General features: G+C 42.5%; 1 protein-coding gene across 13 annotated transcripts in view; it reads right to left on the bottom strand.

Annotated features, from left to right (window-relative positions):
• Positions 1-19,052, bottom strand: part of NEDD4L (NEDD4 like E3 ubiquitin protein ligase) — a 368,484-nt gene that overhangs the window by 24,944 nt on the left and 324,488 nt on the right. For all 13 annotated transcript variants that reach the window (XM_030925897.1, XM_030925898.1, XM_010374678.2 and 10 more), the window contains 5 exons: positions 12,536-12,601; positions 10,652-10,881; positions 9,009-9,130; positions 6,457-6,527; positions 3,608-3,703 (listed from right to left, as the gene is read on the bottom strand). In XM_030925897.1, the coding sequence (XP_030781757.1) occupies positions 3,608-3,703; positions 6,457-6,527; positions 9,009-9,130; positions 10,652-10,881; positions 12,536-12,601 (585 nt within the window). The remainder of the gene's footprint in view (positions 1-3,607; positions 3,704-6,456; positions 6,528-9,008; positions 9,131-10,651; positions 10,882-12,535; positions 12,602-19,052) is intronic.

Raw genomic sequence — 19,052 nt, 5'->3', positions numbered from 1 at the left:
ACATCAACAACTATGAGTACCCACCATGCACCAGGCAATGTGCTGGTGGGAAGTACATGACGGTGAGTGAGCACAGGGCAGGGATGCGGCTGCCATCACCGGGAGGAAGCTGCACAGGAGAGACAGGCGCTAAACACACTGATTCACAGTGAGTCTGGAGGAGGAGCAGGGAGAGCCAGGCCATGCAGGACCTTGTGGGACCAAGTAAGGTTGGGGTCTTTATCTCAAGGGCAGGGGAAACCCCTGAAGGTTTCTGGCATAGGAATGACACGCTCATTTTTATAGGGAGCCAAACTGGACGTAGAGACCAGTCGGGGGTCTAGTGGGAAAGATGGGAGCTTGGACTTGGGTGTGAGTTAGAGAAGAGATTGGGAGAATGCATAGAAGTGAGAAAGGTTTCACAGGTGTGTGAGCAAGGCTCGCTGATGGACTGGATACGGGAGATAAGATCCATATGTGGCTGCTTAACTCGCTCTAAATTCCTTCCCAGAGTGCAAAATAAATACACGAGTTCCCTGTTAAAAGGATAGCTCTCTTAAAAAGGCAAGGCAGTAATTTAACAGACTGGGCACCTAATTCTTATCTTACTCATCTCGTGGGTCTATTTTGATTAGTGTATTACTCTACTTGATCCTATCCCAAAGTCAGAAGAATTCACATTAAACGAGGAGGTCTGAGAACTGTTTTTAATGAAGATCTAGCCTGAATGATCATCCGAAGTTTCATTAGAGGCCTGCTTAAAAACGCCAACACCCTGTGTTTGATTTCCATTTATGAGGTGGAAACAATTACACTTCAGTGTAATTAGGAAGGTTTCCCAGATCATTTGCTTCTGACTGTGGCATTGCGAACAGTTTTCTGAATTGGGTTAATTTGGTCATATGGTTTTCTATGAGTGGATCCACAAAAAGACTTTTTTAATGCATTTAACACACAAGACTGATTTTAAGTCTTCCTTAGTTCTTTACTTCCACTCCTTCCTTCATATGTTAAAAATGAAAGGAAGATACTTCCAGGGTGACTAACCATGTCTAATTGTTTGAAAATTGGCAGTTTCAGACCCTTCAATAGGTCCGGCTTTTTAAAAAAAGCCACTACGACTCAACTGATTTTGTTTTCTCACACTTAGGATTTCTATCACTTAGAACCTTATTCACATTTTCAATATGCCAGATTAGCACTCCTCATTCGTTTGCTCAATAAGCACTTAGTAGGCATCAACTACATGCTGAGCACTGGAGAGACCCAGAAGACCTCAGGGGGCGTACAGCACACAGTACGTCAGTCAATACCTCGAGGAGAGCAGGGAAAGAGGTCATGGGAGAGAGAACGAGAGTGCATCGGTACAGAGTTGGCACTGTCGAGGCAGCAATGTGGCACTGAGGCATCTCTGGGAACACTGTTGAAGGCACACTGTTTGCTGACAGGTTGACACGAAGGAGTCAGAGGGTAATGCCAGAGGGGGGCAGGTCTGGATCATGAGGGGTCATACACCATGCTAACAAGTTTTCGTTTATGCTGAAGGTCACAAGATGGGCAAGTAGAAGAAGGACATTTTCAGGGTTGCATTTCAGAAATATTCCATAAGCGGCTCACACCTGGAGTGGGGGCACTGGAGAACAGGGTAGAGAGCAGCAAAGCAGGAAAGGGAGCGGCTGACAGGAGGCTGTGAGAACAGCCGTCAAGAAGTGATCGGGGCATGGGCCAGGGGAGAGCACAGACAAGGATGTGTCAAGGATGGGGAGTCATGGGGCACAGCCACCCTGGGCACGGGGAGATGGCATGAGGAGAGAGGAGATTCTGAGGGGACGCCCAAGGGTCAGGTGGGAGGGGACAGTGGTGGCACTGATGAGACCATAACCGATGTGGGGGCTGGGGAGGAAAAAGTGGCTTTAGCACTGGGACCTGTGAGCCTCTCAGGAGAAGCAGATGAGGCGGCCGTTAGACCAGGGAGTTCTGGAGGCTGGAAGACAGATGTGGGCCTGAGATAAGAGGCTGGCGGTGAACGGAGACGGAAGCAGCTGGAGCCAAGGGCAGGATGAGGACATCCAGATGGCAAGGGTAAGACAAAAAAGCAGCGGGTGCAGGACAGCTGTCAGGGTGACACCTGCATCCACAGGGCCAGCAGAGGACCATGCACTTCCAGGGGACTGGAGACCAGTGGGGAGGGGTGAGAGCCCCGAGTGAAAGGCACTGTGCCTTGCAGGCGTCTCTAGTGGGAGTGAGCCATTCATGTCAAAGGCAGCAGAGGAAGGAGGCAGACAGGGCTGGAGACACCCAGTGCTCTTGGTCCTGGGGAGGCTGCTGGAGACCCAGAGGGGCAGCAGCTGAAAAGATCCCTCCCTGTTCCATCACAAGGTCCCCGTGCAGGAGAACAGTGTCCATCTGTCTGTAAGGATTCTTAGGCATAAAGCACAACACGGCGGGGGAGGCGGGACAAAAGGAGATTTTTAAAGGACTTGATCATTTACATTAAGCCACAAGGTCTCTTGCCTCTGGTGTCTGAAGTCCTTCTCTGAGCCTCGCCCAGCCACTGAAGGGCACTATGGACTCCCCAAGTTCCACCCATGCCAGGACTCACACTAGAGACTGAAGTTTGCTGGCTCAAACACAGGACATGGGAATAACAAGTGATTGTGATATTCATGTGATTATTTTCTTATCCAACAATTTTTACCCTCAGTCATTAAATCCTTTATATCTAGTGGCATCAGCTTCTTTTCTCAAAGATTCTCTAGGAATCTTTGACATCTAGCAATAAAGAACACGTCTATTTCATTTTTCAGAGGGCAACCATCACAATTAGTTTATGGTCTAATTAATTTCATAGCCATGGAGATTTAGTCTGAGAGATGGGAAATACCTCTGGGCTTTTGTGGAAGGACACGTACCAGGGTCAGAGAATATCTTGAGAACACCTCCCAAGCTGCACCATTATTACTGAGTGGCAGATGAAGCAAAGGCTTCAGATTTGAGACAGATACATCGTATAGATCCTTAGGATGATGAGAATTCCGAGCAGGCAACTTTATCTTTGAAATCCACTTTTAGTGGCCCATCCAAATCCCTGCTGACCAGTCTGAAATTGACTTTGAGGATTAATCCAGCCTGAATAACAGCGTGGGGGCAAAGCAGATGGAATGGTAGAAAAACCTGAGCATGCCGTGCTGAGCCCCACAAGACAAATGTCGCCATGACAACAGAACCATAAAACAGAGAGAAAAACCAATGGCCCTTCCAACATCATCCACTCCCGGTCATGTATTTACATTGCTAAGTCAATAATCGCACTATTTTTTAAAGTACCTAAATTCTAAAATTGAGGTACAAATGAAACATTCACATTTGCTTTGGATTAGAAGAGGTGCCGGTTCAGGCCCCCAAGGCCTCTTGGAATTTCTATAACTTTGCTGGAAGAGAGAAATGGTTGTAATTGGAGTGTGGCTTCCTGGCATGACAAGAAGGTACTGCTGCAATGAGATGAAAATTAACACCTGCAGCTCCTGCTGGTTGTTTTTGAGTGTCCAGCAAAGTTGTGTTACAACCTGTCAAGAAGAAAATGCCCCTTGAAAGCTAAAGAAGAGTTCCCAGGGTTACCCACATGTACCTGTCCAAAGTTTTCTTCATCTATGCAGAACATGAGGTCCAGCTCAGTAGGGTCATTCTCCAGGATCCATTTCAAAGAGTTGTAATATTCACTATCCTACAGAATGACACAGGAGTGAAAATTCAGCATTTTTTCCCCCGAAATACAAACTCGTTTGACTTCTTTAAATAATTACATTCTAATGTAATTCTGTGCAGGATGCTCAAGAAATACGTTACTAATGCACTGTTTCCTGCTCCACCTAAACCAAACCTTCCTCTTTAATTTGAAATATAAACAAACTGTTTTAGTTGTAATGGGCTTGCAGTTAAACCCTGTCCTTGGTGATGCACAGTGGAAGGTATCTACTCTGGATGGTGCATGGAGCTGCTGTACTGGTCTACAAAATTTAACATACAGACATCAGTGTACTTTCTTTTTTCTTTCTTTCTTTCTTTTTTTTTTTTTTTTTTTTTTTGAGATGGAGTTTCGCTCTTGTCACCCAGGCTGGAGTGCAATGGCGTGACCTTGGCTCACTGCAACCTTTGCCTCCCGGGTTCCAGTGATTCTCCCGCCTCAGCCTCCTGAGTAGCTAGGATTATGGGCGTGTGCCACCACACCTGGTTAATTTTTGTATTTTTAGTAGAGATGGGGGTTTGGCCACGTTGGCCAGGCTGGTCAATATACCTTCTATCTTTTTAGAGTAAAAATATCATGGCTGTAATTCCAGCACTTTGGGAGGCCAAGGTGGGAGGATCACTTGAGTCCAGGAGTTAAAGAGACCAGCCTGGGCAACATAGTGAGACCCTGTCTTTATAAAAAATAACGAAAGTTTTAAAAAAGAGTGAAAATATCTGAGGAAAATAGGAAGGATAAAGAACGTTCTAGGCTGGGCTTGGTGGCTCATGCCTATAATCCTGTAATCCTCGGCTTTGGGAGGCTGAGGCAGGAGGAGGGCTTGAGGCTTGGAGTTCAAGACCAGCCTAAGCAACATAGCAAGACACTATGTCTACAAAAAAATAAAAAATTAGTTAGGGATGGTGGTGTGTGCCTGTGGTCCTAGCTACTTGGGAGGCTGAGACAGGAGGATTGCTTGTGCCAGGAGATGGAGGCTGCAGTGAACTATGGTTGTGCCACTGCACTCCAGCCTGGCAAACAGAGTAAGATTCTATCTCCAAAAAAATAAATAAGTAAAATAATGTTCCAACTAAGAAACACTAATAGTTTTAAGTTATCCCCTTTCCTGTGCTTTGATCACTCTCCAGGTTAATGTCAGCAAAAAGGGTGGCCGCTCTGGTTTCAGAATCCAGAGGAGCAGTCACAGGCCTAAGCGCCTGTCCCTGGTCCCTCCACAGTCTCTCCTGCTGGGGACATGACGGGCTGTGAAGAGCGTAAAAATAATACATCCACTGTATTTTAGGCACTAACTGTCAGAATGTGGTATAAAGTTAGACATTAAGAGAAATTGCTATGCTCTTTATGATGTATGATGTATGCTATGCTCTTCATCACTGTATGATGAAGCAGCAGAAAGCACAAATACAAGGTGAAAGTGGAGACTGGAATCACAAGTGTGCACCCAACCCACCATGACTGGCAAACCAGCAGCGGGTTCAAGGGCACTGCTGGCCTCTTCCTCTCCTTTCATACGAGGAGGAACAGAAACACTGAGTCAGCGCTGGTCAGGGCTGAGGACACAGCTCATCTACCCAACCGTGCCCAAGATATAGTTGGTATCACAGCCAGGTGACGTCATGCAGGGGCTTTTTAACTCAAGTGAGCAAACACGAATGAGCTGCAAATGCCCCAAATGGACAAACACGCTTCCCAGTGGCCCTTGTGTGTGCTGGTGTGTGGGCAAACACCCATACACTCTGGAGGTAGATGTGGGGTATAGGTACATTAAAAGAAAAACAGAAGTGGAAGTATATTATAAGAAGAACATCAATTTTTGTTTTATAGAAAATCCTGGCCGGGCGTGGTGGCTCATGCCTGTAACCCAGCACTTCGGGAGAATGAGGCAGGAGGATCACGAGGTCAGGAGATCGAGACCATCCTGGCCAACATGGTGAAACCTTGTCTCTACTAAAGTACAAAAAAAAAAAAAAAATTAGCCGGGCATGGTGGTGTGTGCCTGTAATCCCAGCTACTTGAGGGGCTGAGGCAGGGGAATCGCTTGAACCCAGGAGGTGGAGGTTGCAGTGAGCCAACATCGCGCCATTGTACTCCAGCCTGGGCGACAGAGCAAGACTTCGTCTCAAAAAAAAAAAAAAAAAAAGAAAAGAAAAGAAAAAAAAATCCACCCAACTCTAAAATGGTCTGTCTAGGTAAAATTAATGTTAACTGCAACATGAAAACCCAAATCACTACTTGGAGAACGTCCCAAGTGTTCACTTGTCTGAGCTGTGGTGTCACTCATCCATGTCTAGGATGTCTGCCTGATATTCTTCCTATTGTTTTGACCTTTGCCTCTGCCATTTTTATGAGGTCAGGAAACAGAGGGAGAGCGGATGAAGCTCTAAACATTCAGTAGCAGCAGTTTTTATGGGAAGCACAGGCTACCATAGATCTTCAGCTGTCTCTTGGATTTAGTAAGTTCACATGAGTCCTGTGCCGGGTAAGCAGAGGCAACTGGGATTTGGATGTATCCACCCTAGGTACCATGGTCCCAGGAAATGTGAACAATAATATTTACTTATTACAAGAATTAGACAGATCAATGAACTTTTCAAGCAATTAAATGTCTCCTGTTGTTCACATGGAATGCAACACCCATAAGAGTGGCTGAGACTACAAACATGGCTCTCCAATACCTTCCCGTAAGACACAAGTGCCTGGTGATGGCCGGTGTGTGACCTGCATTTACTCACCACAGATTCCATGTCATTCAGGGTTATCTGCTTTCCCAACATCATCTTGTAAAATGGTCTAATGAAGAAACCTAAAATACGGTAAACACTGGGTTTAATTTCAGGTCTTTGATACTGCTACGTTATCAGAGCACGAAAGAAAAGATTAACTTGCTTTCAATGTAAATGAGAAACCAGGATGGAGTAACCAAGGGCCTTCTGCAGTATTGCACAAGTGAGGCGGCGAGATCAGGGGGAGAGTGGCAAGAGGAGGGCAGCTGCGCTAAGAGAGATGGCGCAGCAGAGTGGGGCCAGAAAGGCCTCTGGAAGGTGACAGATGAGCTTCAAGGTCAAGCAGAGTCCACAGTGCAAATCAGGCATAGGAACTGGGGAAGAAAAGGGTACACTAAGCAGAGCAACAAGCCTGGGGACTCGCCAGCAGTTTGCCAGGGCTGGTAGACAGGCCAGAGGAGGGGCTGGCACTGCACAGCCCACATGGGGTGCTGGAGAGTTGGGGTGCTCTCTGAGGGCAGTGGTGAGTCAATGAAAGACCAGGTGAAATTCCATCTGTCTTTTGTTATCATTGCTCGGGCAGCGATGGGGAGAAAGCACAGGATGGGGACAGGTTGGAAATGGGGGAGGCCACGGAGAGGGCCTGTGTAACCTCCCGGGGAGGGACGGCAGAGGTCTCAGGGAGGCAACAGAAGCGAGGTCGACCTCCCTCCATGCAGGCATCCTGCAGGGGCCTCCATTTGACCTGATCTAAAGGCATCACACACCTCCTCAAATGGGGCCCTGACCACACCAGACCTGGCACCCCAGGCTCCTGCTTCTGCTCCTTTATCCCCCCACCAGGCACCAACCCTCTGCAGCACAGGCCAACTCTCCCTGGCTCTGCGTGGCCCCATAAAGGCTCCAATAGACTCCAGTGTCTGGGGAAGTAAAAGCATGAAGCCAACCAGGGGGCACAGTGGAGAGATGTGCAGAATGAGCCCTGCCAACAGGGACATTCCCATCTGTGGGAAATTTGAAGACACTGCTGACTAGGCCCATCTATGTGCACGTGGACTCTTAAAAATGCATTTCCAGGTTTATATCGTGATCGCTCTCATGGGGGTCACTTTAGCCAGCTCCTAGAGACCCTGGTTCCTGCTTCTGCCCATCTCCTTCCACAGAGCCTTGACTCTGGGCCAGTCCTCACTCATCTGAAATGACCCCAGCCTCTGAATGCTCAAATGCTACCCCACCTCCGAGGTGTAGCTCTTCCTGGGAAAGATTCCCCGAGCTGCCGGCCAAGTCACTTTCTCTTCTGAGGACTCAATGTGTTCCCTTCTGCTCAGACACTATCACTGTGATTCTTCTGGTTTTGTTCTCATCTCTTTTCCCCCCACTAAAATATAAGCTGACTAAGGTCAGGATCATATCTTGTGCTTCTCTAATACCCCGTTATAGAGAGTATTAAAGACGTTGTAGCAACTAACAGCATCTTCTCACTTGCATATGGTGACTAAACTGACCTTCTGAGAAAGTTGGAGTGAATTTGAGCAGGCTGAAATAATCTGTGGCATGACTACAAAGCTGGAAATTAAAATATATTCATACTATACATACACGGAAAGAGTATGTGGTTTAGTTTCCTTCTAGAGGAAAAAAAGTGTTTACTGTCACCCTCCCACCAAATAAAGCATTAAAATCAGAGCATCAATATCAGCTACCAATTAACAGTAAAAACATATTCATGGGAAAAGTACAGAGGGTATACAAATTATTTATTAGAACAGCTAGGGCTCCATAAATGCAATGAACACAGTTCCTTTGGAAATATCTTTCTCGTAAGTTATTGCAATGTTAATCTCAAATTCTACTCTCCCTCTTCCCATCCTCAACCACTCTACTTCCAAGCTCTCAAAAAATATTTCTGATGCTTTTTCCTCACTGATGATTTGTGTAGTGTTTTCTTAAGGACACTATTTTGAATGGGCCAAATCTTTTAGAAGTCTCCAAGCCTATAGATAATGCCATGTAGAGGGTTTGACTTCTACCTTTCAAGGTACCTTGAAATTCTTCCATGATTTACATGCTTCAAGTAAGAATGAAATTATTTTGTGTTATTTGTTTCAGGGTTAATGTCTTAGCTGAGTGGTAACATTATTTTGAAATTATTTAGTCCCTTCCGATTAAAAAAATAATTTGGGGACAAATGCAATAATCACACAATATTAGATGGATGAGATTATTTTAATTAACTTTTCAATTAGTTTTTCCATCTGTTATCAAATCTTGCTTTCAGTAAAGTTATTTCAGAAAACATACAAATGTATAAATACATAATGTTCTGTGCTTTACAATGAAGTTAAAAAAAAAACTTTTGTTTTTAACTGTGTGTAGACATTATGTCTTCAGTGCCCAAAATAAGCTACCAGAGAAAAGCACATCCATTACGGGCAAAACATAAAAATACTTTATGAGTAAACCAGTGAAGCTTTTGCTTAAAAACTCATGATGCGAAAGATAAGACACCTACCAGCGAACCACAAGCGGCACTGACCTATTTTTATTACTTCAAGACTTACCATCTAAGAGCTTTCCATGAAATACAGCCAGACCAGCAACTCTTCCAATAAAAGTGAAGTAGGACAAATGATCTTCATTACAGAGGCCTGAATTAGGGTTGATCTGAAGGGTGTAGTTGTCCCTTTTGAGGAGAAAGAGAAGAAAAGACCAATCACACTTTCAAATGCAAGATTCTGCATATTTCTTTGCCATGTGTCACTCAATTTCTACAGTGTCCTTGTGAGCATTCTGTACCTAGTGGGAAAAGGTGTGGGCTGGAGGACCTGACTTACCACATGCTCAACCACGACCCACCATGGAAGCTGACGCATGTGTACTCTAAAGTCAATTAAACCATAAGAAACTGCTGATGTTTGACTGTGTTTGACCCACAAAGTGTCTATTTCGTATGGTTCAGCCAAATATCTTGGGGAGATAAGAAACGCCACATAATAAAGGGGCTGTGCAGGGATTCCCAATGATGTGAATACTTTAGGTCGTGTCCGTGATAAAGGAAGGTTAATTCCTTCCAGAGGCTTTTGGCTTGGCCATAAGATGTCTACTATGGGCCCAACCCTTGGTCTGTCTTCTGACCACTACTCTGCTCTGAAAAGGCCTCAAGGGGATTAGGAACAGGATATGGCTCTCTCAATGATGCAAACCTGCACATGTTTAGATTTGTCCAAATGACCTTGCTTGGTTCACAATCATGTGGATCAGTGGTTTTCAAACTGGGGTCACAGGCAGTTTCCTCCAGGGGGGTATCTTTGAAAATGTGGAGGAGAGGTAAAGATCTTGTCTCTCCCCACCCTGCCCTCCACCTTCAGTAGTTGGATAAATTGTACATAGTGGGCTTTCTCATGGCACTCAGTAATAATAACAACAGATCAATTGGGCAATTCTTGGCTAGAGCAACCGAGAAGAATGCACTGAGGGTGCCTTCCAAATGAGCCCCCAGGAGATTGGTACCACGTGGGAGATGTGGGGGAACCCACGTCCCCTTAGAGCCCAGGGTTAAAGTGATGATAAATGCCCTTCGGCAAGGTCAATGACTATTCTACTGAGGGCTTGGGTCCAGCCTAACCCTTGGAGGATTCAGAAGAAGGAATGGCTGGCCTGGAAGTAGCCGATCTTTGGTTGCTCAGAAAGCAATTTAGTCTGCCTCAGTTTCCAAGCCTGGCAATGATGAAATCCTAATGCAAGGGGAAACCTGATTCTTTCCTTACAGGAGCAGGGCATGGTCCTAGGTCCTCAAAGTCCTTACAATTTGCCTTTACACAGAGACCTCGGAAATGACTCTTGTTCAAAAAACACCTCCTTTTTTTTTGAATTCTAACACTGACAAATCCTCCTTTTGAACACTGCAAATGAAAACTGCCTCCTGTTCCTTACCATAATTATCCACGTTTTCAATTTCAACTCCATGAACCCATTAGATAAGGAAAAAAAAAAAAAATCAATGTTAGATGTTCACAGAGTACACTATTTCACCAGGTAGAGTCAGAACCTGTTCTAGACTTGCAAGGGGCTGTGGTGTGAGGAGAGAATAAACTCAACAGACTTAATGCATCTTGAACTGATGAGCTGCTTATTCTTTCATTCTGTTTAAATTCATACAACTGTCTCAGTGGGGGACACACTCTGGGTGTGGCCATATACTTACGTGGCAGAGTACTCAAAGAGGCCGTAGTAGGGGTTGAACATCTCTTTGGACAGTAAGAAGAACCATTCTCTGGCCACACCCCCGTAGTCAAGACCTTTCTCTGATTCAAACTCAATCCACAGTCTAGCTTTTAGGACATCTGGTCTTTTCACGGACATAATTCTCCGATAGGACTCTTCAAATATGTTATTTCTGTGAAGTTTCATTTCAAACCTATTGGGGATATCGGCCTACACAAAAGACAAAAGAAAACACATACAGTAAATACACACTTTGTTTTCTAATAAAAACAACAACCAAGGGTAGGAAAGTTGGCAGTCCTCAAAGAAACGGGCAGTGACAAATGGTTCCAACTGAGATTCTCTCCTTCAGGGGTTTTCCCTTGCAGACAGAAAGCCTCGCTGTGTCACGATGGGACACACGGCATCCACTAGCAATGCTCAGGAAAGTCAGAAACTCTGCTGCGAAGGAGAACAGCCTCCTCACCCCCTTTAATAAACAACTGTGGGCACTCCTCCAGCATATGGCAACTGACAGGCAGTCAACTGTATCCGCTGCTTCTCTCAAGAGACTTTAGCCCAGGTAATCAAAACCTATAATAATCCCCACCTGGCCAGGTTGGGGCCATGCTCAACTCTGGCAGGGCCACGAGGTGGTAGATATAATCCATGGTGCCTCAAGTCCATTTTGTAGCCATGGGGAGCGGGATCCTGATTATGCCAAGTGTGGGGAAAGCAGCCCAAAGCATGGTTTGCTGACATGAAAATAACAAAACACTTGACCAAGGCTGTGGCAGCTGCCTCCTGCAAAGAGACAATCCAGGCTTGGTCTGGCTGTAAGAATGAATCTGCAGAGATGGTTTCCGGGTAGCAGACACTGCTATGTGAGAGTCAGAGAGACTGGGTGATGACCACAAAGTCATTATCATTACCGGGGGACGTGACTCACAGAGAAAACTGTGGAATTTTTAGTGTTCATCTAAGTTTTGAAGGCAAATAATCATTTCAATAGTAGTTATCCGTGAGCTCTTGAATCAGGACTTTGGAACAGAGACCAAAACTCCTAAATGAGATCAGAGATTGTGCCCCATCCAGAGATGTCCTGGGTAGGAGGAACCGGCTGAGGGGAGGAGGCAGGGAGAGATGGCAACAGAGCCCAGGCCACCGGAGGGGGTCTGAGCTGCAGCTGATTCTCTCCCCTCCCTAAAGGTGTAACCACAGTGATGGAGAAAACCAAAGAGAAAGCTGCTAAGGAGGAATTGGAAAGTAAAACAGAAGATGCAATGTTGAACAATTTGGGGGTGGTGTGTCATTAGAAAATCTAATGTTATAATTTAAAACACTGCCCATAAAAATTTTTAGAGTTTCTAGGTTTGAAACTGCCAGGGATAATTTTAAGCAGAAAATTACATTTGGACCTAGTACTGGCAATTATTATAATTAAATATAACTTTATATTATAAATATTGTGGTTGAAACTAAGCTTTTGCATTTGCAAGGAAGGACCTGAACATTTTTCTAACTGGGATCCAGGTTTATTAAATATGATAACTGTGCATAAATGAATGGGTTTCCCCAGATTTTGCGACAAGGGTTCTGAATTATTTCATATCCCATAAAAATCGTTCCTGTCTTTTTATGTATTACATACGAAATTACCCTTCAGGTGATTTGATATGTAATACTGAGTTAATCTTCACTTACCATTTCTGTTAAAAAGAAAATTCAGATTTCAGAACCAGGAGGATCAAAGTGCAGTGAAGAAAAGGAAGGTAATATTTTTAGCATTCATATAAAAGTAACAACCAAGTTGTTCTCACTGAAGTAACTGTGGTAACTTACAAATGACTAACACAAAGCATTTTTGGAAGGCATGATTACTCACAGGTTTCTTTAATTTCTTCCTGAAGTAGTCATATTTCTGCTTAAATTCTCTGGAGTAAGGAACAGCCTGGAAGATAAATTTATGAATATAGATAACGCAAACAATACACTTGAAATTTTATGTATACTTAGGCAACATTCAAGAGAATTTCATGAATCATAAACCGTAAATTCTCACTTCTCAGATTATCCATGGAAAAATCAGATCATGTCTACACAGCACAGGGGAAGTCCTAGAACTGATGAGGACTAATCAGCTTTGAGTGTGGCTTTCACCCCTGAAAACAGCTATACTGCATTTGAGAAACCATTTAGGGATATGCTACACAAACTAAACATGCTTTCCAAGTGACTTTTGTCAGAATGTGAGTCAGGGTGCTTCTGTTTTTCTTTTTTGCTGTGGTTTAGGTAAGAGTTATTGGCTAGATACTTTTAACATACAACCCCAGAATGACCTATGCTGGCATTTGGAAAAGTCTAATTATGATTTAACAAATTTTTGTGGGGAAATACAACGAGCAGAAAGGGAAGTGAACTGACACTCCTATCAAGGAATATAAAATCAGGCAGATGGCATTCTCAAAAAATCCTCAATTTAGGAGTCAGAAGGTTTGTCTCTTAATATTTAGTGGTCTTGGGCAAGGATTTCTTAAATCTCAAATGCTTTATCTATGAAATAGAGTGATGGTGCCACAGTTGAGGGCTCAGGAGTTAACTATGCTCATTCAAAAGTTGTGATCTCTCTTCAGGCAAAGGAGTAACATCTTAATGTAGTCATTTAAATGATCTTTATTTGCTATGTTGTAAAATGGCTTATAGTATCTTAGAGTCAGAGTCCTGACTTTTGGCTACTGAAAGAGCTTAACGATATTTTTATGAAGCAAAAAGGACTGGTTTTTGCATATACACAGATATTAACTATGACAGCCTCGAAAACAACTCATTGCGTTTTAGACGCTAGTATGAATTTCAGCAGAGTATACTTCTGCTGTTATCATTTTGACCTAAGTTAATAAAATATACTGATGCTTAGTCTAATATCTCCAGACTCCAAACCTTACACTTTTACCATACTTATCTTGACCAGAAAGAGAAGAAACGAAGAACATGAACTTCCCTTCTTTATAGTTTTAAGACATGTTTATATAAAAAACTAACCCGAAACAAAACAAGCAACCACTCTTCCAGAAAATGAGCATGTCAGTGTTTCGCTCTATAATTCAAGAGCAATAAATACATCATCTTTATATAGCTTAGGAGAGATCCATAGACAATTTATACTGCCTATGGTCTTTTCTTAGTTTTTAAGCCAGTCTTCTTTGATTTTCCACTGAACAACAGATTTGACCTCACATCCTATTTATTTTAGGCAGTCTTTAGTCTGATGAAACCACATAGCAATTCTGAGTTTAGGCAAGGAATAAATTTGTTAATAACTGGACAACCACCAAAATAAGAAAAAGAATACAATGTTCTAACATAAGCCAATAAAGAGATGATGTTTTCTGCTCTACCAACAGTACATCCTGTCACAAACTAAGACTTCCTCTCTAGTTTATTTCCCACTTTCTGGTGTTCATTCTGATCCATTCAACCGATACTTCTTGAGCACCTACTCTGTGCAAGGCATTTTAGGTGCCAGAAAAATAACAGTACATAAAGCAAAGGTAGCTTTCCCAGTTCCCTCCTGGAGCTCACAAGCTGCTGAGAGCAACAGGTAATTGGAAATCAATGAATAAACCGTGGTAGTGCCATGAGGAAAAAAAAAGACCCCATAGGAACTAAAAAAGTGACTTCCTTCCATTGTCCTCTGCCAGCGTTAGAACACCTGAATTCTCGGGTAGACTCTCATCAGCTGGCTCTGCAACACTCTCTCTTTACTAAGCAGTTTCTTCACTGTTAAGTGGAAGGATTTGACTGGATGAACAAACGTGACTCGGCTCTTCTATTTGTGAAAGTCTGTCATTCCCAGCAATTATTTTTTGTTTGTTCCTGTATTCGTGAGGGTTCTCCAAACATCATGGTTACATCACAGTTCCCCCTACTCCTGAAAATGTTGGGAAAAAAGCTTAAACAGTCATCACTATGTATGCAAGTTCGACTGTCTTAAATGACAGCTTCCCCAAGGAGCAGATTTCAACATGCGGCCCTCAGCCTGTGATGCCCATTCCCTTGCCTGCTCTGTCTCCTGGCAGGGGCTGAGGAGGTGTGGGTGGAAATGTTGAGATATTTCAGGCCTTTCTCCTTCTGGGGAATGATGTGTGAAAGCTGAAAAATCACTGTCTTCCTCCTGTACTCATTATCTTTCCTCTCCAGTGGTAGTTCTCATGATAGAATAAGAAGAGCAAGTTTTTACATTCTCTTCCTGAAAAGTTTCTAAAGATGTACCGGGACAAACATCCTTCCAGTGCAGCTTCTGCAGAGATTACATGTACATTTTTTTTTTTAAAGTGGACTAAATCATTTGTCCTCACGTGAAAATCTGGAATGTCATTTTCTGGCTTACCATTTAGCTTGTAAAATAGGTCTATGTGAAAAATGAACACGTCTGTTGATTAAAGCCCTTTTGCTCTGCATTAAATCTGTGTTCGTGTTTTGGGTACAGAAGGAAAATCTGCCTTATTGTGTAAGTCGGTTCTAAATGTTTTCACATCATCACTGTCCAGGTGACACTGGAGCTCCTTGCACAGAAGGGCTCATGCCCCGTGTGGGGACACCAGTGACACCAGTGCATCTGGGGCTCTGGTCCTGATTCCGACCCTTGCAAGGACTGTCAGCAACAGAATCAGCTTTCCGAGCTTCTGACAAATTGGAAATAACAACATTTGCCCTGCCTACCTGAGAGGACGGCTGTGAGTTTCAAATCAGCTGATTATAAAGTTACTGGAAAAATGAAAGTGTTACACAACATGAGATAGTGTTCATGACAGTAGCATGCGCCAACAGCACTTACTAAATGCTATTACTAGTGATACCTGTTATACACAGAGCATGCTAACTTACAGGAATGCTGAACACTGAGCTGCCACAGAAAGGGTCCCCTTTCCCTAAAAACATGTAGAAATGCTAGGCCTACTTAGCACTGATATTTTTAAAACGTGGGAAGAGAAACTCTAGGTACTAGGTAAGCAGAAAGATTCACAATTAGAGAAATCAGTGGGCACTGATTTTAATATTTGGTTTTAATCTCCCGTGGGGACATAGAACTTGGCCTTTGGTCTATATGACAGAGAAAAGAACAGTCATTGTTTAAAACCTAACATCTGGAAAGGGGACAATAAAACTCTACCCACCGGACCAGGGAAGTTGCAAGGAAGCTTACCTTCTGTCCAGGACCATAAATGGGAGAAAAACAAAAAGAAACAGACCTGTAATAAATCCATACTCCAAGCCTGTGCCAAAGTGGGTATGAGGTCCACAGTTATACTGACTGGGGGTGCATGAACCCAAGCTAAGAAGTTAACAGTAAATACAGGTCAGGACTTACAAAAGCCTCATAGGAAAAAAAAAAATGAGCTTGCTCACACTCTCTCTCTCCCTCTTGCATGCATGTATACACACACACACACACACACACACACACACACACACAAATTATAAACTGAACTAGGCAATAATCTACACTCTTAAGGAGAGTCTATAGACGTAGTGGGAGATTTAATGCTCCTAGGACCAGAGATAATAGAATAATCTGAAAGAGGCTAAGAAATAAATATCTTAAAAATAACAAAGAGATGAAAGTATCAAAAAACAAATAAAGAGATAAAGAGAACAGGACAGAATAACTATGAAGACAAAAGCAAATTTTAAACGACCAAATAAAACTTCAAGAGATTAGTCACTGAAATAATAAACACAATGAACTGATAAACAGATTACAAAAAAGCTTAAAGAATTAACTGGAAGAGCTAAGTAATAACTCACAATACAGCAGTGAGAGAGAGAGAGAGACAGAATACACAAAAGTTAAGAGATAAAACAGACAATGTGAAAGAGAAGTAAATGTCCAATTGGAGTTACAGAAACAGATACTTACAGAGAATTGGAAAAATGCAATATGTGAAGAAATAATAGGTGAGAATTTTCCAGAACAGAGGAAAGACACAATCCCCATATTGAAGAAGCCTGAGTCCAAAGCAAGATAAATTAAGAGAACTCCACACATAGGTACATGATGATAGTGAAACTGTAAAACATCTAAGACACAAAAATTCAAAATCACCAGAGAACAGAGCCATTTACCTACACAGAAATGACGATGAGATTGACAGCAAACCTGTTATCATCATTTATGGAGGCCAGAAGACATGCAGGAGAATCTCCAAAGCACTGAAGGAAAATAATTTAACCAAGATTTCTATCATCAGCTGAACTTTCAATAGAGAGGTCAAATGAGACCTTCTGAGTCAAAGACTAAGAGACATTACCACTCTCAGACTGTCACTGGCAGTGCTGCTGGGCACAAGTGCTCAAACCTGAGGGGGCACCGCAATCCCAGGGAGAGCTATTAAAACAAAGACTGCTGTCCCACCCCCAGAGGTGCTGATTCAGTAGGTCTGGGGTAGGACCTGAAAACTTGCATTTCTAACAAGCTCTCAGGCAATACTGATACTCTGGTCCGCAGACCACACACTAAGAACCATAAACTGTACTAGACTTGACTAAGATCAAAACTCACCCCAGAAAAAAAATGGATGGAAGAACCATGGTGGGAGAACCAATGGTGGGCAAAGAAATTTGTTTACATTTGGTAAAATTAAATCAGTATGGACAGTAGGGAGAAAAAAGATACAATATATGAATGACTATGTGCCTATTAGGAAAGTTTAAAGACAAGGTAGTTTTAATATTCCACCCAACAATGACGTGGCAAATGGGAGTGGGAAGAATGACATTCAGGTTCCCTGAGGTCCTGATGGCAAGGAGAGTAGACAGTGATTCATTTTAACCCTAAGTCAAGTATGCTGGTTAAAAAGTTCAATGTGAGAGCTAAAAGAATAGAAATAGAAAGTACAGCCTGCAAGCACGTAGAGAAAATAAAATAGAGAATACTCTATCAATTGAATAAAAGGCAAGAAAGAAGATAAAATATCACGCGAGAGAAAAGATACGCTAAGCAAATACGAACAAAGAGAGAAAGAGAATGTAGTTACACACATCTCAGACAACATCGACAGAGCAACAATCACCACAGAGATCCACACAACTATCCTGATTAGCTCCAACAGCAAAACAGCAAAGAGAATGTAGATAATTTGAACACCACAGGCTTGACCTAATGGACACATAAAGAACTCTATATTCAACCAGAGACACAATACATGTTCTTTTTAAACAGAAAAAGAACATTTACAAAAAATGATCAAGCTTCAACTTCCAATAATAAACATTCTATAGACAATATTCTCTGACCATAATGCGATAAAAAATCAATAAAAAAGAATAGGCACAATCCTCCCATGCTCTTAGAAACTAAAAAGCATATTTTAAATAATTTATAAGTCAAGAAGAAAAATCAAATGAAAACTGCCAAATATTTAGAACTGAATGACAGCAAAGTCCAAATGTCTACACTAAGTTGATAATTACTTAAATACACATTCTCCTATTGAAAGCAATATAATGAAAAATAATAATAAAAACGAAGGAGTAAACAAAGCTCTTCTATTAATAGAAAACAGAGAGCTCTTTCTTGGGGGCAAATCTACTTGGCTTTATGATGCTAAGCAATTTTCAATAAGATTTAATAAGGACTAGCAGTGTTTGAGTGACGGTCGGTAATTGATAAGTGATAAAATATTTGAAAAGGCTTCAAAGTTGTGTCAAAAGTCTTCTGCCACTTAAAAAGAATAGTTTCTTGAATTTACCTTGTTCTAATGATGTAGAAGAGAATATAATATTCTAACAAACAACTGTGACTGTGAATATATATATCAAAAGGAATCATCAGAGTAAGGCAGTGTTTAAGGCACATAGAGAAGAAAGTTGACTGTTTTTACCCAGGTACTACTGGGCACTTTGTCTAGGAAATAGTACCCAAGTGACTGAACAAATCCAACAAATAACTAATGGGAGTCAGTTACCAGGGCACATTTGCAATGTAATATCTTTTAAGTTTTCAAATGGACGTATCTTACTAATTCAAAACATAATTTGAATGGAATCAGATTAAAGCAATGAAATTGGAATTTTAAATCTACCAACTGGCCTCTTAGCCCAGCATGTGATACAACAAACTTCAGTTACTTCTGCTCCTCTAGTCTAAGAATACCAAATCTGCAATCTTCTGCTGATCGCAGTACATCTCCTGTAATTCCAAATTACCTCCCTGCACTCATACAGCCACTGACAAAAGCTGGTGGTGTGCTCTCTGCTGATGAGTGTGGTCCCATTCTACAGACTTGTCAACAAGTGTGAGATACCAAGTGTCTCCTGATGCTGCGGGGAGTGGGTTCTCACATCGCCTTATGGACACAGTGTGCTGCGGTGTTTTCAGAGGTCATCATGCCTGCATCAGA

Source organism: Rhinopithecus roxellana, chromosome 21, assembly GCF_007565055.1.
Source record: "Rhinopithecus roxellana isolate Shanxi Qingling chromosome 21, ASM756505v1, whole genome shotgun sequence".
Lineage (NCBI taxonomy): Eukaryota > Metazoa > Chordata > Mammalia > Primates > Cercopithecidae > Rhinopithecus > Rhinopithecus roxellana.
The sequence above is the reverse complement of the archived record's forward strand: the minus strand, read 5'-3'. Positions and strand labels throughout refer to the sequence as shown.